General features: G+C 38.4%; 3 protein-coding genes across 5 annotated transcripts; 1 reads left to right on the top strand and 2 right to left on the bottom strand.

The window, feature by feature from the left end:
• Nucleotides 1–6,382: 6,382 nt before the first annotated feature.
• LOC130716595 (mitochondrial uncoupling protein 3-like) lies at nt 6,383–8,922 on the bottom strand. The gene is made up of 3 exons (XM_057566568.1): nt 8,789–8,922; nt 7,955–8,470; nt 6,383–6,990 (listed from the first exon to the last, which is right to left on the bottom strand). Exons 2-3 carry the CDS (start codon nt 8,327–8,329, stop codon nt 6,451–6,453), a joined length of 915 nt encoding a protein of 304 aa, XP_057422551.1. The 5' UTR covers nt 8,330–8,470; nt 8,789–8,922; the 3' UTR covers nt 6,383–6,450.
• Nucleotides 8,923–10,479: 1,557 nt separating this feature from the next.
• On the top strand, nt 10,480–19,138 carry LOC130716648 (nuclear pore complex protein NUP1-like). Its single transcript, XM_057566633.1, has 9 exons — nt 10,480–10,860; nt 11,785–11,831; nt 12,844–12,968; nt 13,659–13,860; nt 13,983–14,285; nt 14,359–14,445; nt 14,539–15,252; nt 15,597–16,216; nt 17,231–19,138. The coding sequence occupies exons 1-9, from the start codon at nt 10,605–10,607 to the stop codon at nt 18,672–18,674; spliced, it is 3,798 nt and encodes a 1,265-aa protein (XP_057422616.1). The 5' UTR covers nt 10,480–10,604; the 3' UTR covers nt 18,675–19,138.
• A 636-nt stretch (nt 19,139–19,774) lies between these two features.
• Nucleotides 19,775–22,662, bottom strand: LOC130720596 (uncharacterized). Of its 3 annotated transcripts, none has more exons than XM_057571253.1 (4): nt 22,278–22,662; nt 21,910–22,184; nt 21,057–21,301; nt 19,775–20,424 (listed from the first exon to the last, which is right to left on the bottom strand). In XM_057571253.1, exons 2-4 carry the CDS (start codon nt 22,055–22,057, stop codon nt 20,080–20,082), a joined length of 738 nt encoding a protein of 245 aa, XP_057427236.1. In that variant the 5' UTR covers nt 22,058–22,184; nt 22,278–22,662; the 3' UTR covers nt 19,775–20,079. The 3 variants fall into 3 exon arrangements, with proteins under 3 accessions (XP_057427236.1, XP_057427237.1, XP_057427235.1); XM_057571254.1 differs by having other exon boundaries at nt 22,297–22,662; XM_057571252.1 differs by having other exon boundaries at nt 21,910–22,662.
• Between the last annotated feature and the right edge of the window lie 3,107 nt (nt 22,663–25,769).

Genomic DNA, 25,769 nt, shown 5'->3' with positions numbered 1-25,769 from the left:
ATGTATCCCGCCCTGAGGCGGGGCCCTGGCCTTCAGATGGGCCTTGACCTCGGAGGCCCAATTTGCCCAATAGGTAGTACCCAAGCTCTATAAATAGGAGGTAGTTATCAAGTGTAGAGGACTTTTGGCTCATTTGATGAAAGAACACTCGAAATTCAGCACTCTCTCTCTCATTCTGATTCTCTCTTAGCACAGTCCCTCTACCTCTAGGTACTATACCTCTCTTCGATGTTCATTCCCAGAACATTTTGGCGCCGTCTGTGGGGACCGTAAACTCTCTACTCCCATTCACGTGGATTGATTGTGCATGAAGTTACCTCTGATTGTGATGAGGCAATTCTCTGGTTTTCTGATTTTGATTCTGTGATTAGTGATTGGTTTTCCAATCGAGTTTGCATCGTTTCTGGTTTGGATGGAGACTCGACGCAGGAGGCAACGTCATTCACCAATGCGACAGCGGATTTCGCCGCCTCGGCGGCCTCATCGTGTGGTCCTGGATTCTCCGGTACGAACGACAGGAGTACAATCGCCTTCTCCTCCTCCATCACCTCCTGTACCACCACCTCCTCCATCGCCTTCACAGGTGGGATCTCTGGAGCGCTCACCAGAGAATTCACCTGCTCCGGAACAACAACCGGCGGTGACGCAGGAGCAATGGCGCCATTTGATGCGCAGCATTGGCAACATCCAGCAGCGGAATGAGCATCTACAGGCTCAGTTAGATTTCTACCGCCGCGAGCAGCGAGGTGATGGAAGCAGAGAAGCAGATTCCGTGGCTGAGTTCCGTCCGTTCTCGGAAGATGTCGAGAGTGTGGCGATTCTGGATAACATGAAAACGTTAGTTCTGGATTCTTACAGCGGAGATTCTGATCCGAAGGATCATCTTCTGTATTTTAATACGAAGATGGTGATAATTGCGGCGTCAGATGCGGTGAAGTGCAGGATGTTTCCATCGACGTTCAAATCGACGGCGATGGCGTGGTTCACAACTTTGCCGCGCGGATCGATTTCAAATTTCAGAGACTTCTCATCCAAGTTTCTAGTGCAATTCTCGGCGAATAAGAATCAGCCGGTGACGATCAACGACCTATATAATATTCGCCAGCAAGAAGGAGAATCACTGAAAGAGTACATGGCAAGGTACAGCGCAGCGTCGGTCAAGGTTGAGGACGAGGAGCCTCGAGCTTGTGCTTTAGCATTTAAAAACGGTTTGCTACCGGGAGGGTTGAACAACAAATTAACACGTAAGCCGGCGCGTTCGATGGAGGAGATGCGTGCTCGCGCCAGCACTTATATTCTTGATGAGGAGGACGACACTTTCAAAAGAAAGCGCGCGAAGTTGGAAAAGGGCGACACGTCGCCCAAGCAGCGATAAAAGGAGGAGTTTCAGATCGGTGGCAAGGTGGAGGGGAAAGAACAAGGTGCGTTCACGAGAGAATGACAGATCGAGATTCTTCAAGGCGCATCCAGCGATGGCAGATCGGAGCAACACGGTTCAGACCGACAATGAAGAGCGTCAACAGGGGTGAAGCTTCAGATCGAGGAAGCATGTAGGCGAGGGAGAGCAGATTGGTAATGATGAAGAAAAGAACGAAGGCGAGGAATCTGTCCAGAGCACAATACATGAAGAGCAGAGCCAATCCCGAGACGTTTTTTTTATGAGGCGTTGGAATTCTGGCGATCGTTTTGCTTTGGCGAGCACGTTTGCTTTGGCGAGCACGCGTTGGCTTTGGCGAGCACGTTTTGAGGTTAGGCGGCGAGCAAGTGTTGTTGGCGATGGAGTTCGGCGGCGGGAGAACGTCGCTGGCGTTGGAATCTGGCAAGCACGTTTTACTCCGGCAGCGGAATTCTGGCGGGCACGTTTTGTTTTGGCCGTGGAAGTTTGGCGAGTAAAGCGTTGCTATGGTTAAGATCGCTGGCAACAAATTTTCCAATTCCTTCAAACTTTTCCTCCATCTTTCATTTGATTCCCTTCTCAGTTGTTGTATTTCCTAATTTTCTTATTTTGAAGTTGATATTAGAAGTTATGTTGTCTTCACTGGTTTTGATTCAGACAGAGAGGAGCAAATCGGATCAAAGAGAAGGAGTGGGTGAATTGAGGCACACCATTAAAGTTTTATGAAACTTGGAAGACTCTTCCATAAGCGGTTTGTTATTGGGTGGGACAAGCTCCTGATGGCGCGATTTGATTACAAAGTGAAACAAGTTTCACGATGAACTAAATTAGCCCCGGAAAAGCCCACGTAACCACCGGATTCATTGGCGATGTGTGGGGTACAAATTGCCCATTCTACTGAGCACCGCTTTGGTAATCCAACTGGCCATTGGAACCCAAAGCACTTTGAGTCCCGAAATGGGACGATCACACCAAGGGTGGCGACCTACCGCTAGGGTGGTGACCTCATGCCAAAGGGTGGCGACCAAACGCTATGGGTGGCGACCTGTAAGACTCAGTTTTTAGACACACAAAAGTCGCCAAAAGGGTGGCGACCTCACGCTAAGGGTGGCGACCTACCGCAAGAGGGTCGCGACCTACCGCAAGAGGATGGCGACCTACCGCTAAAGGGTCGCGACCTACCGCCAAAAATGAGGGTAGCGACCTACCGCAAAATGGTGGCGACCTACCGCAAGAGGGTCGCGACCTACCGCAAGAGGGTTGCGACCTACCGCTAAAAATGAGGGTAGCGACCTACCGCAAAATGGTGGCGGCCTTACGCTGAGAGTGGCGAGCAAGTCAAACTAATTTCTTATAAGGCTAAAGCGAGATGGTGATGGCGATGCGGCAAGTGAGGATACTCCTACTCCTCATGACTTGGACAGAGTCTGGTGGACTTGTAGACTATGGCGAGTGAAGGAGCATGCGTGCTGGGCGGATCTTCTCCTAGGGACGATGCGGCGGCGACTTCAGCTTGAAGACACATTGTGCTCTCATGCTTCGAGCTCGGTGTCTTGTGGACTGGTTGAGTCCCTTCGCCATATTAGGGGGCTCGCCCAGGAAGCAACTTGATCCATGAAGATGCTACGAGGGGCGGATGCGGGGGAGATTGGCGGGAGACCATGTCATCAGGCGAGCCAGCTTCTATTCAGCGAGTCACGTCATATAAGGCGGGCCACCACGACTCCTTGATCTTGTAGGCGTTTGTACACCATCTTTCTAGGTCCCGCGTCAATCGGAGATTCATGTATTTGCGTATTTCCTTGCGCTATTGGCGGTTTGTGTTTCATTTGCGCCATGTCGGCGACCTACACGCTTTACACATCCTTTGTTGATCCCGCCAGGTAGCGTGCCTAGGTGATCTTCTAGGCGGGGAAGCTATTGCAACTAGAAACTTGGGAATAGTTCCTGCGCGTTGGTCGAAACCGCCAGCCGAGGAACGCCGTACCAAGTGGAAAGTGGCAACGGGCGACTTGCTAGGGGAATCACAAGGGGACAGAGATTGACGGTCACAGTTTGGAGACACACTTCGCTCTCCTGCTTCGAGCTTGTGGACTTGCGGACCAAGGGCGCTCGCCCTTCATCTTTTGGCTGTCAAACCCAATTGTTATTGTTTGTGGGAAAGCGCGAAAAGCCTCGCCATTATAAAGATCAAACACCATCGCCTGGCAGGTGACACCAACAACAAAGTTCAGTCGCTCGCCGGGGTTACCGCCAGTCGGTGATTGAATGATCAGCACATGACCCATGCCTGCCACCTTTTCCGCCGGCGAACGATCATACACCTGCTCCAACTTATCGCCAATACGAAGTAATCGTTCTCGCCGCTTGTGGACTAGTGGACTTGCCAGCTCGGGTTGCTCGTCAAGTCAGTGGACTGGGTAACTGAAAATGCAAGTTTCCTTTTGCTCACGCCATGTTGGCGATATGGTTTACTTCTCTTTTCTCAAGCCATGTTGGCAGTGCAGATTCTGGTGTACTGTAAGACATATGTAAAAGCATTTAAAAGACACCCTTAGCTCTCGTACCTCGAGCTCGGTGTCTTGTGGACTAGTGGACTGGGCGAGCCCCTAGAGGGGCCACGCCCAGCATGTATCCCGCCCTGAGGCGGGGCCCTGGCCTTCAGATGGGCCTTGACCTCGGAGGCCCAATTGGCCCAATAGGTAGTACCCAAGCTCTATAAATAGGAGGTAGTTATCAAGTGTAGGGGACTTTTGGCTCATTTGATGAAAGAACACTCGAAATTCAGCACTCTCTCTCTCATTCTGATTCTCTCTTAGCACAGTCCCTCTACCTCTAGGTACTATACCTCTCTTCGATGTTCATTCCCAGAACACAACCTAAGCCTCGAAAACTTGTAAGAAATAACTTACATTGTTGTTCTTCTTGTGGGTTATGGGTTGTTGTTGTATTTTGTGGGTTACTCCTTCTTGACTTGGTCTCCTTCTTCCTCTTCTACTTCAACTTCTTCTTCTTACTTCTTCTTCTTACTGGTTGTCCTCCTTTCTCTTCCTCTTCTTGATTTTGTGAGGGTTGAAACTTTTGAAATTGGGTGGGAGAGGAAGATGGTATACGGTTGAAAGAGGGGGAGGGTTTGTAGAGATAAGGTAGTTTTTTTTTTAAATTTAAATTACTGAAGGGTATTTTAGTCTTTTCGCGTATTTGGGGATGGCGGACTTAGCAAAAAAGGGGGCGCAAATAGTCTCTGCCTATATAAATAGGTAACTAGTTTTTTTTTACAGTAGGTAACTAGTTAAGAGAATTGAAATTTCTATTTCCTCATTTTTGTCCTTCTAATTCAATCTTTCCATTCAAAGACCACACATAGGTTAGAGTCAAAGTTAATATAATGCGAATAGCAACTAGTTTTCTAACAGGGGAAAAAGTTTATGTGTAGTCAAAATTAGGTTATTGATGAAACTCATTTGCCCCTAGGAGAATCTTATATTTATTGATGCTTCCATCATAATTTTCATTTATACAAAAAAATCATTCACAACCGATTGATTGCCTGTTAGGTGGTAAAGGTACAGGAGACTAAGTATAATAGATCACTGAATTTATCTTTCATAGCAACAAGCCATTTTAGATCTTTCATAACTTGCTTAACACTAGTTGGTTCCACTTGATAGTGTATTTTTTAACCTAGTAAACATTGGGCGTATATTTTGAGGAATATTTGGAGTAGGTGAAGATTATAGTAATTGATTTATATAATTAGAAGATGGTGGTAAAGTGTTTGCTAGAGAGATATCTTCTGTGGAAGAAATTTGAGAAGAAGTGACTTGTGTGGGAGGATTGAGCCCTTGTGGTGTGACTAAATGTATGATAGAGAGAGAGAGAGAGAGAGAGAGAGAGAGAGAGAGAGAGAGAGAGAGAGAGAGAGATTGTGAACAAGTAGAAGAAGACTTTGTATGAGAAAACATATTTGAATAAGTAAAATATGACACATTAAAAATTACATCTCTTGAGAGAAAGGTTTTCCCTTGTGATGTGAGACCTTTATAGTCTTATGAGTGGTAGTATACTGTATAGTTGCAATAACATTCTTCATATCTGAACTCCAATTTGTGAGCATTGTAAGGTATAAGATAAGGAAACAAGAGCATTCAAAAACTTTTAGAAAGCTATAGTTAGGATCACGATTGAACAAAATCGTATTAGGAACAGCAGATTGTAAACCATTAATAGGAAGTCTATTAATTAGATAGCAAGGCATGATCCAATATTCTCTATTTTGATTTCATCAATTGAAAGAGGACTGAACTTATTGTTCATATGAACTAAATTCACCAAGCCTTCATATTCTGAAGGAAGTCCTTCCAAAATTGCATCAACTTGTTCCTTATGAAGTTTATGCTAAACATATACATCAATACATGTGGTACAATATATTTAAGTTCAAGAGAGAGAGAGAGAGTATTTCATGAAATGGACCTGATTCTCATTGATTGAATGAATCAATACATGTGGTACAATGTATATTAGATCAACTAACTCAAACTATTCAGCTGTACAACAACTCATAATATCAACTAACGGAACACTAACTGTTCAATAGAGATATAATAATCTAGTGTGCGGAAGTGTATGCTAAACATATACATCGATAAATTCTACCCATAACAATCTGTCATGGAGACAGAAATTAAACTGAAATTAACAAACAAGAGAAGTTAATGAATATAACAGATAATAAAATGTAATTAAATAATAATCTTCATGAAAGCTAGGATATTAGTCATCATATTTATAGACAAAAATGGGACAGAGTAGTATAATTTATGTTTTTTGGGGAACCAGCACTAAGATTTCATCTATTTCCCAATGGTTCTAGCTATCTTTCTCCATTACATGTGTTTCTCAAATTTCATGTGTAAAACAAGGGAACATACCTACAGAAAGACTTACAAATAATATTATAAACAAGGGAAAGAGATCCAGGAGTACTCTGAAGGCTGTGGATTGTGAATTTATCATGAATGAATGTCTGACAGTGTAGATAAAAAATTATATCAGAAAGAAGAGAGCCCTGCAAGTTTTCTTAACTTCTCATAGGAAACCCAGAACACAAATTGCCATGGGCCAAGCCTTGCCCATGTGGGAAAGAATCCTTTCCACAGTGCTCTTATTCCTTCAAATTTAACAGTCTTTACCAGGCAATCATAAGAGCTCCTATATAAGACTTGCCCTTCCTTTTTATGTACCTGGTTCATCATTCTAGTCTTCACAACATCAGCTGGACAACTTAAAGAAGTTGCAGCGAGACCAGACATGATGGAAGCTAATGTGTGGGCATAAACATTATCCTCAGCTATCCTACTTTTAATAACAATTTGTTTAGCATGATCGTAAAAGGCTAATTCACCCATATTCCGAATGGTGCTTTGAATATTAGGAAAAACACCTTTCCAAAGACCTTTTAATCCTTCAGCTTGAACAATTTTCCTCAAAGCATCAAGTGACCCTGAATACCGAGGTTGAAGACCTTCTCTCACCATTCGGTCATCAGCTTGCATCCTCACCTTGACAACATCAGCTGGACTTGCTACAACCTGTACTACTAAGAGTCAGTAATAGAATATTCTAACTTTCAATAGAAAAATAAAATTACAGGTGAAGTTTATTAAAACCTTATGGATAAAACACTTATTCTAAAAAAAACCATTACTGTTTGTTAAAAATTATATCATTGAAAAATTGCATTTTATCACAATGCTAACAAGATATTTCTTCATTTTCCTTTGATCTTTGTTTATCCGTTGGTATCTAATGCCTACTTTTGCGCCTAACTGCTGAAAGCATCATCATCCTATTCTTTTACTTCTACCTCTCCAGCACAAGACAGGGTGGGAAATTTTGAAAGATTTTCTATTAGTACAATACTTGAATCCCTTTCCCTTCCTAAGAGGCTTTTGGTTGCTTAAGTGTTATAGGTCTTATGTTTGTAGGCTTGCCACCTGTTACAAGCATAAAGCTCAGCTTAAGCTTGATGTGAGTTGTTAGTATTTAGTATAATATAACAAAGGCAAACCAGAAACACATAACCAGGACCAAGACCAAGCAGATGCTATGTATATAGGATTGATTAGTCTCCTAGATTAGTACAAATAGGCTAACCATTCTACTTTCTAGTAACTGAGATTAAATTTAGTATAAAACAACAAAAGCCATGCTACATCAGATACCAAATCGATCATTTGTATAAAACTAAGAACTGATGCACAAAGTCCACATATTATTTACATTATCTTCCTAAAATCTCAGGATAATGTTCTTGGGAAGGCACAAAATTTTGTTATTGAACCTCTATAAACTAGAATTCAAAACCAAGAGGCTGTAACTTTTTTCATTTTTTACCTTAGAGACTCTTGTTCTTGAATTATAAACATTGATGCTCAAGATTTTTAATGAAAGTACACAAATTTCCAATTACAAATATTCACTTGAATGAAAAGACTAAATATACAAGAATTCTGCAGAAATACAGAACACAATCCCAGAATATGCAGTTCTCACCTGAGCCAAGCTACCAGAGATTCCACCAACAAAAGCCTTGCCAATCATAGAGAGCGACCCATTATCAGGAGAAACAACACTTCTCAGGTGCTCATACCCAACAATTCGAATAGGCGTGTAGAATAGGTGTCTAATAATTGCTGGAGACAAGCCCTTGTAAAGGCCCAGAGGACCTTGTTCACGAATAACATTCAAGCCTATTCGGAATGTACTTGTATGGCAACTTGAGGAAAGTGACTCACGGTGGAGTTGGAGCCTGGTCTTGATGAGGTCTATGGGGAAAGTTATGGTCTCAGCCACCGTCGCTGAAAGTGATGATAGTACAAGTGTGGTGGTAGTACTATCAACTCCACCATGTTGCTGGCCTGATTTCATGTGTACATAAAATCAAGACCTAAGTCTAACCACAGGAAAAAAAAATGCAGAAGTCTGTTCTAAGACAATTGAGGAACCCACGAATCGTCGAACGTCATGCGTCACAAAATTATATCTCCAGGCTGTGATGATTCCTACACACTGAGAAATACTATACCTATCAAAAAATAAGTCATAGGCAAAATTCTTGTTGCATTGCCTAGCATATAAAATAGTTATTTTAATGCTTGTAGAGAAGTAAAAAATTTGCTGTGCTTGTATAAAATCCAGTGTTGCTTTAAAGGAAAAATCATTACTAGCTGAGATGTATGTACTGAGTATTTGTATATTGCTGTTAAGATTATGCATCCTCATCAACTAATAAACCACGGAATAAGATCAAAATCCACAACATACCCATCAATGTACAAAGATAATCATGCATCATGGGTTCCATAATTAGATTTGAATTCAATTTACCTCAGCCAATTGGACCCGTGATGGAGATGATGGTGATCCAACTCATGCGTAATCGACCAATTGTTGCACCGCCTATAATTCTTGATTTCCCAGTTTCAGCCTTGTAAGTTGTAAGTTGTAACTGAAAGCTTGCACAATAATTGACTATATTTAATAAATAGTGGGCGAGGGATTAGTTTCACGGCTGTCGGTTGTGGGATACCTTGGTCAAGACAAAAAAAAATAAAAAATATTGAATGATTAAAGGATGTAAAATGTTGGCAATGATTAAATTATTTTCCATGAACATAATTAAAATATACATGTTGAAGAGTAATTATAAAAATTACTAATGGTAACAATGGGTGGTTGGTTCAAGTGGTACATGCTTGATTCCCCTCAAGTAAGGTCTCAGGTTTGAGTCTTGTGAATGAAAAAATACCTCAATGGGAGAGTTAACCCCACCATGATGTGAATGTTACCGGCTCGAATAGGATTGCCTCCGAGGGAGGACACTTGTCTCAAACTAAAAAACATAAAAAATTACTAATGCGTAATCAGGAGGTGTGACATCGTGGTTACTAGCTCACCTCATTTCTTAATTATAAGGTCGGAGGTTAACCATTACTCATAAGAATGAAGTACATTTGCGATATGTAGTTTTTTTTGGTAACATGTGAAAAATTAAACGACTTAGAAAGAAACTACAAAAATAAGTCTTGACACAAAAACAAAATTACAAAGGAAGGCGGTAACTTCAAAATTCGCAATAGAGTTGCATCCCGAGTTCCTTCGAGCCAGACCATCAGCCACCATGTTTCTCTCACAAGAGGCATGCAAAATAGTGATTAGTCATCCTCTGCCCAACATGTCTCTAACTCGAAGAATAATGTTTTGCGCCAACACGAGCATGTATCACTTGTACATAAAAGAAATTTCACCACTTCCAACCAATATGAAGCACATACAACAGTTTTATAGCCTGAATCCCGAATATGATGAGGGCCACTTTCAAAAGCTAACAGCTCTACAAAGTACAAATATTGGATCACCCTGACCCGTACCAACAGAAAACCTGACAACCATCTTCCCTCTAAATCACACAGGACCTCCCTCTCATTGGATTATGTTGCTGCAACCAACTACGTTCCACCGACAAGTGCACTCGCAAGCTCCTTTTCAGGAACAAGTCTCGCCCAACAACACCATTTTTGGACCGAAATCAACACCCATCGTAGAACATAATTAAGGGCCATCTAAAATCATCAGACACATGGTTATTCCTCCCGTTCCACAACTACCAAAAGATTTTCACAACCAAAGCATAGCTTCACGACTACATCATCATAGGGAACCATTACAAGAAAACAACGGTATCATAACATAAGACCAAAGGTCCTAAAATGTGCCTAAACGTTCCTCGATGATGTCAATAACGAGAAAATTAGTCACATCTGTCAACTATGGATACTCTTATTAAAAAACTATTTTTTAAAGAAAGATTATATTTATTAAATAACAAAAGTGGAAGTAACTGTAATATAATTTTTTCCATCCAAACATGTAACATAACTATCTACCAAGAAAAAAAATGTAACATAACCGGCCAAAACCTCCAATATTATTTTTCTTTTTGAAAAAAAAAAGTAGGAAAAATGGAATTGGGAACATATTAATTCAAATTTTCTTTTCATTACATTTTTTTCCTTTCTCTCTCTTCCCACTTCCCCTCATTCTTTCTCTCTCCACGATTAAAACCCTAATTTTGCACCGTCTCAATTTCCTCTTTCCCTCTTCGCTCCCTCGCTCTCTGCTTCTCTGAGTATTCTTCATTCCGATGGCGGCGGAAGGGAACGAGAATCGCTACGAAAACGGAACCGGAGGCAAGTTCCGCAAACGCCTCTTCGGCAGGACCAAAACGACGCCGTACGACCGTCCTCCGGCCCCAACACCCCTCAGAAACCCTAACAGGAACAACGGTTGGTTCTCGAAGCTGGTGGTGGATCCCGCTCACAGGCTCATCACTCACAGCGCTCACTCCCTCTTCTCCTCTCTTTTCCGCAAGCGCCTTACACATACCCCTCATTCTTCAGGTTCGTCTGTCTTCCTCTTCTTCTCTCGGTTTCAATTTTTGTTAATTGAGTTTTTGCTGTTTGTAGCTTTAGGAGGGTAATCTCAAATCTTGTATTTCTCATTCAATTATGCTTTATTGGCTGATAAAAGTGTTGGAGGATAGTGGCCAAGTTGGAATTTCTGGGAAGTTTTTTGTTGGGTTTGGTTCTTAAATGCAGCTTGATGTGTTGATTTGCTTCAAAGGATAGAGCTTGGTCTAACTATATGAAAAGTAATTGATGAAAGGGAGTGGAAAAAAATCCTGACTTTTTTCTATGTTAGGAGGGATTAGGAAATGTTCAATTAGTGAAATTATATTGCATTTACGGTCTCTCATTGCTTCAATCATGACGTAACACTCAAACTCAACTGCATCCCTGAAGGGCACTTCCTGCCATCTCGTGTCCTCGTACAAAGCCCATATTCTTTAAAAAAAGAGACTTGGTTTCTTGTGGTTGGAGTAAATATTTTCCCACGCTTGTTGCTAGACCAAAATGGATTAGATGTAGACTGGTTTCCATCCCCAGTCCCCTTTGATATGGTCCTCTATTTTGTAACGGATATCCTTTAGTACATGTTAAACTTGACATAAGATGTAAACTGAAATAATATGTTTTTTAAACAAGTTTTGGTATATATATGTATATATATATAATTTCTACGCTGAGAGTAGGACAAAATGTAATGAAAAATGGGGGTCATAGGTCAAGGAACAGGTTTTGAGCTTTTCATACTAAAACTTATATTTTGCAATGGGACTCGTTGTTGAAGCAGAGGGGCTGAGTTTTATTTTTCTCCTCCTTTTTCATATTATCTGCTGTTCATTGATAAGAAAGTATATCACTTGATTCCATTATTTCTTTGTCAACTTTTAGATCTTATGAATATGATTTTTTTTGGCACAGAAACACAAAAGGAGGTGCAAGACAATCATCAAGAAGAAGCTGCCTTTGTAAGTATGCATGCTACCTGTATGTTATGACACCATTTCAAGGATTTATTTTTGGGGCTTTGATGTGTGTAGTTGATTTCATAATAAATTATCATTCATTTTTATAGTCCATACTTCATCGTGTTATAAAAACTATATTTGGCAATTCATAGTTTGATCAAAGCTTGTTAACTTTATTATATGTATATCCGATTGCTTCAATATATATATATATCAATAATTCAATATATATATATACATATATATATATATTTTCTTTTAAGTAGAGACATTGATGTTTTTGCCTTGAGTTTTTTTTTTATGTTTTCTATTCTTAACTCCATGTTTGATTATTGTTGGAGTTAGCTATAAAGATCCCACCATGGTAGGTTCTAGAGCAGGGTTAGACACATTGTTGGTCATTTTTTGGGGTTTACAGTTCATGGCTTTGCATTTATTCTATCACCTATGCTTCTGTATATATTATATATAGCTCAGAAAAATTATGGTGGGTGAGTAGTTAAACTGTAATTAAAGAACTTTATTGTCTGTCTATTTTTAAATACTTAACAAGATTAGTTTTAATGAGTAGTCATGTAAAGCTTAACACTTTTTCTTTAAAATATCTAATTTGAACTGTTCATGGCATTTTAAAATTTCTAATAAGCTTGGTGGCTTAAATTATTCAAAAGTTTATGAGTAGTTTTTTTGTATCTTGTTGCTTGGTTCTTTATCTCCTATTATTTTTTCTTGGGTTTTGGGAGGTTGTGAGTTATATTTATGATATGAAGTAATCTGCATTGTGGATGTTAAAGTCACATTGAAGTGGTTTTTGGTAGCGTTATTTAAGTTATTAATAGTAAATTAGTAATTAGTTAAAACTGAATTTTTCATGGAGTTGCTTGCAGTGCTTGTATAATCATTTTTCATATATTCTGATTATGGAGCACTGGAGCTGCAATGTTCCTTACTGATTAGTGAAACAGTATCATCATTGTCATCATCATTTTTTGTCTTGTTGCACGAGAAACAGGTTGCAATCAACTCCTCTGGCAAGCAACAGGGAGCAGTTGGTGAAAGTGATGTTCAAATTAATTGTTCTGATGGAAGTGGATTAACTGAACTTGAGAAGCTATTGAAGCAGAAGACTTTTACCAGGCAAGTTTTATCACATGTCAATAAGGAATCATTGCCTTTGGTATTTAGCTGTTGAATTTAGACATTTTTACATATATACATATGTATAGATAGACACACAGCACACATGTATAATTATGAATTTATTTTAATAAAAGGTTTTAACTTAATTTCTACTTACTATTGTGAAAATGAATATACATATAAAAACAATGTTGTGGTGTCGTACACTAAAGTGCAGGTTCCTTTCAGTGGTTTAAGTCATCTTTATTGAGAGACTTATGAATGTTGTTCTTATATATATTCCTTGAGTGGGTTAAGTAGTCTTTATTGACATGATTTTGAACTTTTTCTTGCATATTACTATATTTTGAACAGTTTTTTATTTATTTGTGCTTCCCGACATTTATGATAGTTTTTGGAGTTCTTGTTCAGATGCATCTGATTCTGCTTCTTTCACAGTTTTACTATTTAATTTTAATTTACAATTTTTCACACGCACACATTAATCTATGTACAGTTTCTTATCGTATTTTGGTACTTCATATGTTAATATATAAAGTTCTTACTACAATGGATCTGATTTTGTTTCTTTCTGTTGTAAATATTGAGTTCATATCATGATGAGTTCTTCGATGATAATATACCACTTGGGAATATTTTTTATTTGATTCTGTATTCTGTATCTGATGATTGTATATTATTCCGCAGATCTGAGAGGGATCAACTGACTGCACTTATGCGTTCAAGAACTGTGGGTGAACCCGTTAGGGAAGAAGAGAAGAAGACAGAAATGGTTCCCTCAGAACCATTTTTGCCTTTTAGAGAAAAGGAGGAATATCCCAAAACACCTGCACTGGAAAATGGGATTGAAAACCATCTTGTTAAAACTCCAGATATTTTTACTTCCAGTGTATGAGATCTTGCCCTCATATTTTGTCTTTACATATATGTTCAATTGTATTTTGTGGATAAGAAATTACTGATTTTTCCACTTAGCTCCATCTCACATGTATTGCTTTATAATGTTCATAGGTTCCTACTGAGGATTTTGCTTCACCTGCAGCGCTTGCAAAGGTTTACATGGGGAGTAGGAATTCCAAGGTATCCTCATCAATGTTAGGCATGCGGAATCCTGCGCTTGGGGAGGATTCAACTCCTCTAAAAAGTGAAAACCTTAGTCTTAAATCCCCTATTATGTCGATTGTGCCAAGGGCTACTAGGCATGCTGCAGTTCATGAAAATGGTCGTGTGACCTCAAGATCTTATGGCAGATCTGCAATATATAGTATGGCCCGAACACCGTACTCTAGAATTTGTCCAACCTCTACTCTCAAGGTTTGCCTTTACCTGAATGACATTTTGGATCATATAGGGTCGATTTTTTGATCTGGTTTCTTTAATTCTACAGGGTGGGGTGCTTGCTATTGAAGGTGGGCCGTCATCTTCAACTCAGTCTGCATTAGATCATGGCATGCTTTCTGTATCTAAACAAAGGGTATAGTTACTTGACTCTTATGTCCTGTCTTTCAGTGTATATTTTAGACACCTTACTGGATTTTGTGTTGTGCTTTTCTCCTTTTTTGTGCAGGCGGTAAAGCGTAGAAGCTTAGCTTTGGATAGTGATATAGGATCTGGTGGTCCTATACGCCGAGTCCGTCAAAAGTCTAATAAAGGCTCAAGCTTACCTCTTTCTGGTAGTTCTCTATCTTTTACTAAGAGTGGCTTGGGTATTGATGCTGCTCAGCAACCCTCATCTTCCATGCAAAAGCCTAAGTTTCTGGATGAAGTGAAGCACAACCATATGAAATTGTCAGAGCAAAATGGTTATGACACTGTACCTAGTATGAGCCTCACCCCTTCACGCTCAATATCCAGTGAGACAGCTTCAAAAATACAGCAGCAACTTGATAGGTTGGTTTCGCCGCCTAAAGAAAAATCATCTGAATTAAGGCTACAAAGTGCATACAATAACCCACCAATGAAGTTGTCGCCTTCCATGCTGCATGGACAAGCTCTTCGAAGCATGGAAATGGTAGATTCGTCAAAACTGCTGGACAATTTACAAAGTAATAAATCAGATGGCACATTGGAAAATTCGTCAGCTACAGCTCAGAAGCAGAAGTTAACATCAAATAGTACATTGAAGCCTTCCAATGAATTACTACCAGCTGTAACATCTGCATGTGCTACAAATTCTAGTAATCAAGTCTTATGTGATGCAAAATCTGTGGATTCTTATATGATAAATTCTGTTTCTTACCCTCCACAAAAGAAGAGGGCATTTCGTATGAGTGCACATGAGGTATGAGATTCTCTATAATTTTCTATTCTGTTTTTTTTTTTTTAATCTTCAGTGTGGGGTCTTACATCAACTGTTTTGCATTATGTTATGAGAACAACAAATATTACTAACCTTGTAGGTTTTGTCCCTTGTGATGGCTTGTTGCCTCCTTCCATTTACTCCTAAATGAAGTGTAAAGGAATTTATTTGCTAATTTTTGGTTTCCTAGATCTTTATTTGGCAGTTGTATTTATATTTGATTACGCGCAGAATAAATTGTGACTAGTGAGTTGAGTTTTCAAATGAAAGATATCGTTCTACCTCAGGTCATGATTATTCTGTATTATTTGTTTTCTTTGTCAAAGGATTCTCTGGACCTGGATGGTATTGATGACGCTTATCCTGATGGAGCTGTCTATTCTTTTTCTCCATTAGAGAAAGAAACAACAAGCTCCACTGTCATGGCAGAGAAAATTTCCTCTGGTACTGGAGCCATTGCAAAGGAGAATCCTTCTACTGTAATGCCATCCAAAAGTTTTACAACAGTTGATGAAGCTCATGTCCAGTCAGCTTATGGGCCTAGGTTTGGTGAGAAGGTCAACGGATCAACATCTATCACATCATCTATGTCTGGACCAACCTATACATCAAGTGCATCAGCTACACGGACAAATTTTGGTTTCGACAAGTCTGATTCGCCAAATGGGTCAATTGCTAATCCTCCCCAGTTTAATTTTGGGAATAAAGCAGTTTTGTCAACAGGGTTAATGTCTACTAGTGCTCCATCAAATGAGATAACCAATTCAGGCCCAATATTTGGCTCATCAACTGAGCCTGGTGCTGATGGTCCTCCGCTGAACTTCGGCACCAGTAAAAATATTGATGAGGTTCCACCAATGACATTTACTGCTTCAACGCCAGTTCGTAATGAATCTACATTTATGACATCTGGTACTTCTGATTCCAAGCCAGGAAGCTCAATCAGGTTAGTGTATGTGACTTATTGCATGGTTTTGAGAAACCTCTGACAACACAATTCCTAACACATCTCTAGGTTGTTTTCCTAGAGTTGTGTATGTTCTGCCCTTGCTGTTTTTGCATAAATGTAGTTTTGGAAAACTGATAACTGTGGTGATGACTTTCTATTTTATAAGATTTCTACCCTATTTGCGGGAATGATTTGGTTTTGCTTGAAATAAGGACTGGTTTTTCTCTGACTATTTCATGAAATAATCAAAAAAAAAAAAATCTCGAAAAAAGCATCACATGTTTTTCATGAAATGTTTGTGTATACTTTTGATAAAAAGCAGAATTTGAAAAAAAGAAGACTGAAATCTAATTATATATAGAAGCTATTTTTGTAGCTTTTGAAAAATGAAATTTTTGTAGAAGAGAGAACCAAAATCCATATTTTTTAGGTGTCACCATCTCATTTAGATTTACAATTTTATCCATATTTGTAATCTAAATATATTTATGAGAAATGTTTTTATGTCCTTTGATATAATTTTATAGGAAAAATGCAATTATATATTTTTATATATATTTTTTATAAATAAAAAACACATTTTATACTTGTAAACAAACATAAAATAACTTCTACTTTTTAAAAATTCTCCTAAAATACAATCATATTTTTAAACAAATTTATAATTATACTTCTATTTCAAGCATACACAAACTGATGCAAGCAGCCTTGGAAATTTTGTTGCGGAAAAAGAATGTCTGGATGATTATCTTGGTCGAGTATACCTTTCTTTCCATTATCAACTTTTCGACCATTCCTATATTTTATTGTTATCTCTAACTTTAGGTTGTGTTTAGGCTTAATAGTTGAAATATAAGTTTTTCCAGGTTTTACAATTTGAGACTCGTTTTGGTGATGTGTCATAATGTTTTTTCTCATTTTTTTAATGCACTCTAACAGTGGAAATTAAAAAGAGGGCATCATTTTAAGTGTTTCAATTATTCATGTACTAAATGTTGCCTTCATCTGCAGCCCAACTAGTGTTGCTGGTGTAAATGATTCTTTGCTTAAAGTTCGTGGATTTAATAATGGTGATGCTAAGACTAATGTGGATACTGGATCATCTGTTCGGGCATCAGAACTAGCTGTTTCATCTTCAAGCCCTTCAATTCCTGCTTCGTTTCCATCTCTTGTATCAAATAATTTTACCAGTCAGGATATATTCAGTAGTTCGTCCCTGGCAACAAGCTGCGGCAGTAGTGCCACTGCAGCTTCTGCTGGCAGTAGCGTGACATCTATTACTTCTGCCATGTTTGGGTCAAGTAATAATGGTTCCTCTATTCCAGCGGTTGCAACTTCATCTTCTACAACTTCCTTTTTCAAATTTGGATCCTCTCCTATCCCATCAGCAGGTTTACCTCTGTCATCTTCTGGCTCAGAACCACTAGAAACCAAGAGCAAGCAAGATGCAGGAAGTGGTAGTCTTAGCAGCACTGTCTTTGGTAGCACATCTGCTGCGGTTGGAAGCTCAGGGAGTGGCATTTTTGGGTTTAGCTCTTCACCAGTGGCAAATGTAACTAGCCAACCTCAGGGTTCTGTGAATGGTACCCAGGCATCAGCTGGTTCCAGTGGATTTGCAACTTCTACTCAAACCCAGTCAGTTCCATTTGGTTCATCTGCATCATCCCCATCTTTTGGGCTGAGTGGTAATACCGCTTTTTCTTCAGGGACGTCATTTCCTTCTTCAAGTTCTGCCACAAATACAGCTTTTTCTTCTGGGAGTTCCTTGTTTTCTTCAAGTTCTTCCACAGGTATTTTCAATTCTGCTACAACTTTTGGACTCGGTACCTCTGCTTCCTCTTCAGCAGCCAATTCTTTTAGCTCAAATAGTGGTACAAGTTCTACTTTGTTTGCATCTAGTTGGCAGCCGAGCACGTCTCCGTTTGGTTCCACATTTAGTTCATCATCTTCATCTGGGTTTTCCTTCGGAGCATCCACTGCTTCTACCATTTCACCCACGACGACTTCATCAGCTCCTCAATTCTCCTTCACTTCAGCTGCAGCCACTACCTCCACGCAGCCTGCTTTTGGAAGTACCAATTCTGTTTTCACATTTGGTTCAGCACCAGCTCCAGTTAATAATAATCAGATGACTATGGAGGATAGTATGGCTGAGGACACATTTCAACCGGCTCCACCGGCGGCAACTCCTATATTTGGTCAACAACCTATATTTGGTCAACAACCTCCTGTACCAGTTCAATCAAATTTTGTATTTGGAGGATCAACTCCATCAGGAACCAGTCCTTTCCAGTTTGGTGGTCAACAGAGTATTGCTCCACAGAACCCTTCTCCATTTCAGGCTTCTGGCAGTCTTGATTTTAATGCTGGAGGGAGTTTCTCATTGGGCTCTGGTGGTGGTGACAAGTCGGGTCGAAAAATATTGAGGGTTAAACATAAACAGCGCAAGAAGTAAGAATATGACCATCGTTGATGAAAATGGTTTCTTTCTATCACTGCTGTAGGCTACAATTCAGTAGTGCAACAAATAAATAAGCCCTGAAGAGGAATGCTGAATATTGCTGTTCACTTAGCAATCAGGACAAAAGTGATGCTATTGCAAACAGCATATGCAAATTGCAACTTTGGTGTTCACCCTCCATATTCTTAGCGAATACGAGGCATAAGTATTCCCAATTTTGATATAGTATGATGTGATGGAACATAATGTGCTCTACATGTAATGGTTTTAGGTCCTAGAGTTCATGATTTGGTCAGTTGTGATGTTCCCAAAGGTCATTGTATTCTCCCTACTTGTAACATACCCAGAATTAGGTATGAATTTATAGCTTACCTGGTTGTAATTTTACAGTTCCAGCGACCAACCTGTGAAATGATTCTTATCTTGTTTTGTGATATGCTTTTCATGAGTTATTGATACGTGAACACGTTTTGATAGTGTAAAACTCTTGAGCTTTTACCCGGTTAGGATGTGGATTGTGGAGAGAAAGTGGGTGTATAGAAAATGGATAATAAAAAATGAAGAGAAGATAAAGTAAAGAAGAAATTGAGTTAATTTTATATTTAATTCGGACAGAGAAAATAGGGTGAAAAAAATGGTAAAGGGTTCCTTACATTTGTTTGATGAGATGGAAAAGTGAAGATTACAAGGAAAATCTTAACCTTTAATGAATCAGAAAAATCAAGTGAATTGTATGTAAGAAATAAATATTAATAGTAAAAGAAAATTTAGTGTTATTATTTCTTTAAAATGTGTATTTTCTTAATTTAATGTGAGAAATTTAACGAGAGTTTTCCTTCATTTTTTTCTATTTCTCCTTCGAAATCAAACTAGAAAATGTTCTTTATTCTTTTCTCGATTTTTCCTCTTGATACATCGGAGTATCAACTTATGGCTAGTGATGAGAGCACTTTTTAAGACAATAAACAAAAAAAAAAAAAAAGAATGATAACTTTTCAAGAACCAAATACTAACCTTTGTGAGAACATAAGTTTAAGAACCAAATAAAAAGGGGAAAACAGACATAAAACTAAATATTATAGCTTAAGTCCCTATACGCGACAATAATTTTCAATTTAATCCTCAATTTAATCAGTCTACTTCATTACAACTTTATGCAATTTCCACGGTATTATGACAACCAGTGAAAACTAACATTGCATGCATGAGATTAAATTAAAAACTTTTTCATACAAAGATGAAATATAAGAAATAAGTATAATGTACAAGGACTCAGTATATTTTAACCTTCTTTTCCTTGGATCAAGTAACAAAATGGGTTCTTTGTACGCGATTTGTTACCAGGAGGCAGGATGTAGAAGTTAGCAGGGTGTCCAACCCATCATTGGTAGGATCAAATCTAGTGATACACAGTTTTGTTATTGTAAACACGACCAGGAGGTAATGGAACCCTTGCTTCACTTCCTTTACTTCTACCACTTGATATGGAACACTCTCCACCACGCTTATACTCGGTAGCATCATGAAACCTGCTAGTTCCTTCTCCTGCAGTGAACGTTGAAGCAGGTATATAGCTATCAGCATCTGTCACCTTCATATAGGGGCGGTGGTTTCTTTTGCTTTCTTGATACTGGTTCAATCTTGACTGCAATTCCTTATGGAGAAACTCTTCTCTCCGAGTTGTTTGCTGAGCTCTTAGGGAAGATAATTTCTCCTGGTATTCTTTGTTTATGTCAAGCATTCTCTGCCACAGCAATATATACTATGTTAGAAAAAATCAGGTAATATGCCTGGAGAGTTTTGCCTACAAGCACAACAAAAAAACTTAATTGGATTGATGATAGGGAAGAAATAGGAAGAGAGAAAGTAGTAGAAGAAACAGAGGAAGATGAGAGAAAACAGAGAGAGAAGAGTATTACTCATATCATCATCATAGGAACACCTTACAGGGCCTTACTGCTGGTTATATAGACAAACACCCCTAGTCGACTCATTTACCCAAAGCATGTGTATCAATTGATGATGGATTATTTGTATCTGATTTAACATTTATGTTTATTGGGATCCCAAAGGGAATGATGCCATAAAGGCCCATGGAGGATTGCCTCCCACTGGAAGATGCCTTATGCTAAACCGCCAATAATGTCTTAGGTGGGATAAAATTGTCTTCTAATATTAAAAAAAAAAAACAATTTTCTCTCTTTCCTCCACCTCCACCACATGTATCATGTTATAAATCAAATTCAACACTCTCAAGTCTCAAAAGCCTAAGCTATTTGGTGAAGACACATGAGTTGGTTTTATACCAAACACTTAAATTTCATATGAATTACTCAACCCATTGCAAAAGATACACCAATTCTGTTAAATACTGACCTCCATGTGTCTAGCAAATTCTGTATCCTCAGCATCACGTTGCTCCCTGGATAATTTCATTATCTCAGCAGCAAATCTTTGTTCAAGACCCTCATAAGTTGGTTGTGGTGGGCTTTCTTCGTATCCAATCTCCATGTCTTGCTCATGAGAGTGGTCCTTTTCTTGGTTGCCTTGGTTCAGCCGACTGAATTTGGGGTCAATTATTTCATCAGGAACGTAGGATTGTATCCCATTATTCCCTTGAGCTGCATCACAGAATTTGTAACGGAAATTTGTAAGCATCTATTTTGAAACATTTGACCACAAATTGCTATAACTATACCACATTGAAACATAATAATAAATACTATAAAAAGCATCAGAAACACAAGGTTCTTCAACAAACTGAGAAATCAGTGTGGGAAATACAAATATTATGTAAACCTAGATGGTGAAGATTATTCTGTCATAATTCAAGGCAGTTCGTTTGGCAATATCAGATCACATCACACAAAAAAAGATAACAAATTTAGGTTTGCTTAGTCATGATTCTGTAAATTTTAAACAAAAACACACCCATATAGCATAACTCAAGGCTTAAACCATAGAACATCTCCTTAATACATACCACAAAATAAGCTGATAAGTGATACCCCTAATTACTTATTCTCCCACCACCTAATGTTTTTGTAAGCATTACATGACATTGATCATTTAAAGTCCATTCATCCCAAGTCTAGTTTTAATCACGGGGAACATAAATAACCATATTACTATAATGCAATCAAAACTCCGCCCACAAGGGTGAATGATGCAGATAAAATGCACAGGTTAATTAGAGCATGCTTTACCTAAGATTAGAGACAATACTTGCCTTCATTATATGCATGAACTGGCACACCATACACACTTGATCCATATGCATCCCGCTTCCGATTCACCTCTACATTTGAAGTCTTATTCTCAATAGAAAACAAGTCCGGCTGGCCTGCGCGGTAATTTCTTACCGAATTATTCTGCATTCTTGCGACAGATTTGCGGTATCCAAGAGAAACTGATGTATTAACTCAAGAATCAACTGGAGGTGCTTGTCAAATCATTCTCTTTTCTCTACTAAGGAAGCTTTTTCAAGTCCAGAAACATAAAAAACTGAAAATATGTAAGAAAAAAAATGTCAAACTGATGTTTCAAAAGCCATAACCAATGAAAAAGTGAGTGAATTCAAGTTTGCAAGCTTGCAACCTTAGACATGAATTGATACCTCCTTATATAAAACACTGAACAGTGAACACAAATTCAAGTTTCTAACTTATGAAACAGAGGCTCAAATCAATCAACAAGAATCAATGAAAAGCAACAGAATCACCAAAAAAAGATGATAACAGCATATGGGTATGTATGTCCAGCTCAAATAGCTGAAATGAGAAATGAAAATTGAAGCTTTCCTGGGTTGGAGAGTTTCTGGAATCTTCAAATTCAGGGTAGAAATGAAGAAGCATATCATGAACACGAAGGGAAGTGTTTGTGTGAAAGAATCGCGTGAGGAACTAGCAGCAAATCACAGAGACAAGGGTTGTTCTAGGTTTGTAGTGACTGAGCTCGACAACATTTGATATAATCGAAAAATGTTCTTATCACATTAAAAATAAAAATGCAGCAAAATACTTGATAAATAAATTTTTTACATGTTTGAAAATTAAAATGAATCAAATATAATTGCATTATCCTTCCTCTTAGTAAAATACAATAACTTCAATAAATCAATCATTACTATTTTGAAGATATATATTTTTTTTTGTTGATGAGGGTATTCTCACACTTGGTAGCTGTGAGACTAATCTCTTATCCCACAATCAGAGATTTGGTTTAAATTTATCATGAAATACAAAAAAAAAATTATCATTAAATCGAATATGTGCAATAATGGAATAATTCCAATATGAAATAATCACTTATTGATTTTTTTTTTTTTGGTACATAGGAAAATTAAAAACAAGAACTACAAAGCAACTAAATCCTTCTGGAAAAGAGGCACTACTTCCTCAGGAGGAGAATCTAAATCCATTACAGCACACTGAAGTCTGGCACCAATTCCCGCTAGACAGTCTGCTGGAGCATTTCCCTCTCGCTGAACATGACCAATTTTAACATCCCAATTCCTAGAGAGAAGCAAAAGGATATCCATTAACACAGAACTATACCGATGAAACTCCGCGCCACGCTTCTCGATTGCACGAACCATCTCCAAACAATCTGATCCACAAACCACTTTCCGCCAATTCTTCTTCCAAACATATCGCAATCCCGTTGCCAGTGCTTGCATTTCTGCATACAGAGGGTCTCCTCCATTCCTCCCAACATAAAAACCTCCTAGCCACAAGCCTGCAGAATCACGCACAAGGCCTCCCACTCCCATACAACCACTAACCGCACTATAGGAGCCATCCACCATGAGCGAAACACACCCCCCTGGCGGCGGTGTCCAAGTCCCCATCCCCGGTTGCAATGACAGGAGTGTCTCCGCACCGTTCAACCATTTCTCATAATCATCCAAATCCCTCCTAATTTCATCACACACGAAGGTAGCTGTCCAGCGCTTATCTCCCAGAGTCATTTCATTCCTCCAACGCCACTGGCGCCATAAAACCGCAAGGAATAACACAGAGTGCTTACCTCGAAGATTCACCTCCACCCACCGCTGAACTGATGACGCACGAAAGCCCGGCCAACCCAGCGCATTAAAACGGCTCCAAACTTCCCTCGCATGGGGACAATCTCGTAACGCATGGAGATTATCCTCGTGTCCATCACTTATTGATTTTGAACACTATAACTTGTGTTTATAGTTTTCAGGTTATAGGGTTTATGATGGGGACCAAACATTGATGCTTTTATGTTTTAGAGGCATTCTACATTAATTTTGTTGTTGTTTTAACATGAATTTTAGTTTTTTTTATTGTTCTTATTAATTATTCAATGTAGGAAGGATTGACTTTTCTCAATGAAACTTCATCATAAGGGTGCATTTGTCAATCAACCGAGGTTTTATAGATGTATATCATGGATTAGATCGTCTTACTTTGAAGCAATTGAGAGTGGACTGAGGCAATTAGTAAACTATTATGATGCACTTGAGTTGGAAACTATGCTCTGAATAACAAATGTGAACTTTCAGTGCATGTTTAACATGAACTTGATCAACCTCCTGAGATTGTGGTGGTTAAATCCATATTTCTTTATTTTGTGTATTTGATTATATTTGAAAGTATCTCATTCAATATGATAATCCAAACCTAAACATATGTTGTTATACAGGATGCACCTAATGTGAGGATCAACAGAAAATTACTAGCACAACACAACCTTCATCCACAAACCAATAGGTTTTTCAAATTGAAATCAAATCCATACTTGGTAAAGACTTATTAACTCATACTGCTCATTTTGAAATGCAATGTCAGGCTGGTGGTCAAAGCAGTGAGAATAATAGAAGCAGAGTAGCGACATCTCTAGCACCTGAAGCTGGAGGTGCAAAACATGGAAGCAGATTAAAGATCATTCTAGGGGACTTGGAGTGAATGAACTCAAGTAAGTGGAGACTCATTAAAGTGATCCAATTTCAAGCAAGTGTGGTTTTGGATGAAACACCAACATCTCACATAGCTATTGCACCTATGTGAAGACTTAGGCTTAGGTTTAGTGATCACCTTTAACTTGCATCCCAATATTGACACCTCCAAAACTCTCTTTCCGAGTTATTTTCAATCTTCAATGTTAGCTCGAACAATCTCACTCTGCATGCACATATTTGAAAATGTGAATACGAGGACGAGTTGCGGCACTTAAACTCACTCATATCTTTCATATTAGACATATTTGATTGATTCATTATTCATATTTGCGTTTGGAGCTCGATCTCCCTTAATAAGGGATTCTTCTTTGTGGTTGAGACTCTAAGCTCTTTAATAGCGACTGTTAGGGTTTAAATATGCTTATTTTTAAAATAGAGGAACCTAAGTTAAATGAAAAAGGAAGGGCCAAAACCTATAATTTTCTACAATACCGGGACAAAAACATATTTAAGCTTTAATTTTTTATGTTTAGAACTATGTGTAACTAATTAATTGTTTTACCTGAAATATGACAACAGAATTAAATAGTATATATATATATATATATATATATATATATATATATATATATATAAAGAAACTTGAGCCTAGATGACAATGTCGACATAATTTAAAAAGAAAAAATAGAAATACTAAAATTTACAAAGCATAAATAAATGTAAATGTTTTAACATGAAAAATTGTAATCAGGTGATTGGGTTGGTTTATGTTGAAAAAAGATAAATTTGAGAATCAAGAATAAAATGCAATTGGTTTAACATATGAGCTTATCATAGATCAGTTTATTGGATCACTCGCAATTATTAGAACAACTCAAACCCACAATTTCTTATCTGGTTTCTTAACACACTATTCAACACTATTCCTGTGGGCCCTGTCTGCCACATCAGACTTAAGAAACTCCTAAGAAACTGAAGCAGATTTTGCTCCAACCCATGGTTTCTTAAATTACTATTTGAAGGGTCCCACCCGTGTCCCACCATACAACATAAATTAATAATATTTATTTTCACTCAATTTAGATTTAAAATTTAATACTAAATCAATACTTCAACTTAAAAATAATTTAATTAAAATTAATACGAATTTAATTTAAATTTAA

Source organism: Lotus japonicus, chromosome 5 (genome assembly GCF_012489685.1).
Source record: "Lotus japonicus ecotype B-129 chromosome 5, LjGifu_v1.2".
NCBI lineage: Eukaryota > Viridiplantae > Streptophyta > Magnoliopsida > Fabales > Fabaceae > Lotus > Lotus japonicus.
The sequence above is the reverse complement of the archived record's forward strand: the minus strand, read 5'-3'. Positions and strand labels throughout refer to the sequence as shown.

What these genes read in the sequence shown, in the direction of transcription:
- LOC130720596 (XM_057571252.1), bottom strand. Translation starts at nt 22,057, where the DNA reads ATGCAGAATAATTCGGTAAGAAATTACCGCGCAGGCCAGCCGGACTTG. An exon ending in AGTTCATGCATATAATGAAG is followed by an intron (nt 21,302 to 21,909) that starts GCAAGTATTGTC and finishes TCTGTGATGCAG; the next exon opens with CTCAAGGGAATAATGGGATA. An exon ending in AATTTGCTAGACACATGGAG is followed by an intron (nt 20,425 to 21,056) that starts GTCAGTATTTAA and finishes TTGCTGTGGCAG; the next exon opens with AGAATGCTTGACATAAACAA.
- LOC130716648 (XM_057566633.1), top strand. Translation starts at nt 10,605, where the DNA reads ATGGCGGCGGAAGGGAACGAGAATCGCTACGAAAACGGAACCGGAGGC. An exon ending in TTTCTGTATCTAAACAAAGG is followed by an intron (nt 14,446 to 14,538) that starts GTATAGTTACTT and finishes TTTTTTGTGCAG; the next exon opens with GCGGTAAAGCGTAGAAGCTT. An exon ending in AAGCCAGGAAGCTCAATCAG is followed by an intron (nt 16,217 to 17,230) that starts GTTAGTGTATGT and finishes CTTCATCTGCAG; the next exon opens with CCCAACTAGTGTTGCTGGTG.
- LOC130716595 (XM_057566568.1), bottom strand. Translation starts at nt 8,329, where the DNA reads ATGAAATCAGGCCAGCAACATGGTGGAGTTGATAGTACTACCACCACA. An exon ending in TCTCTGGTAGCTTGGCTCAG is followed by an intron (nt 6,991 to 7,954) that starts GTGAGAACTGCA and finishes TTAGTAGTACAG; the next exon opens with GTTGTAGCAAGTCCAGCTGA.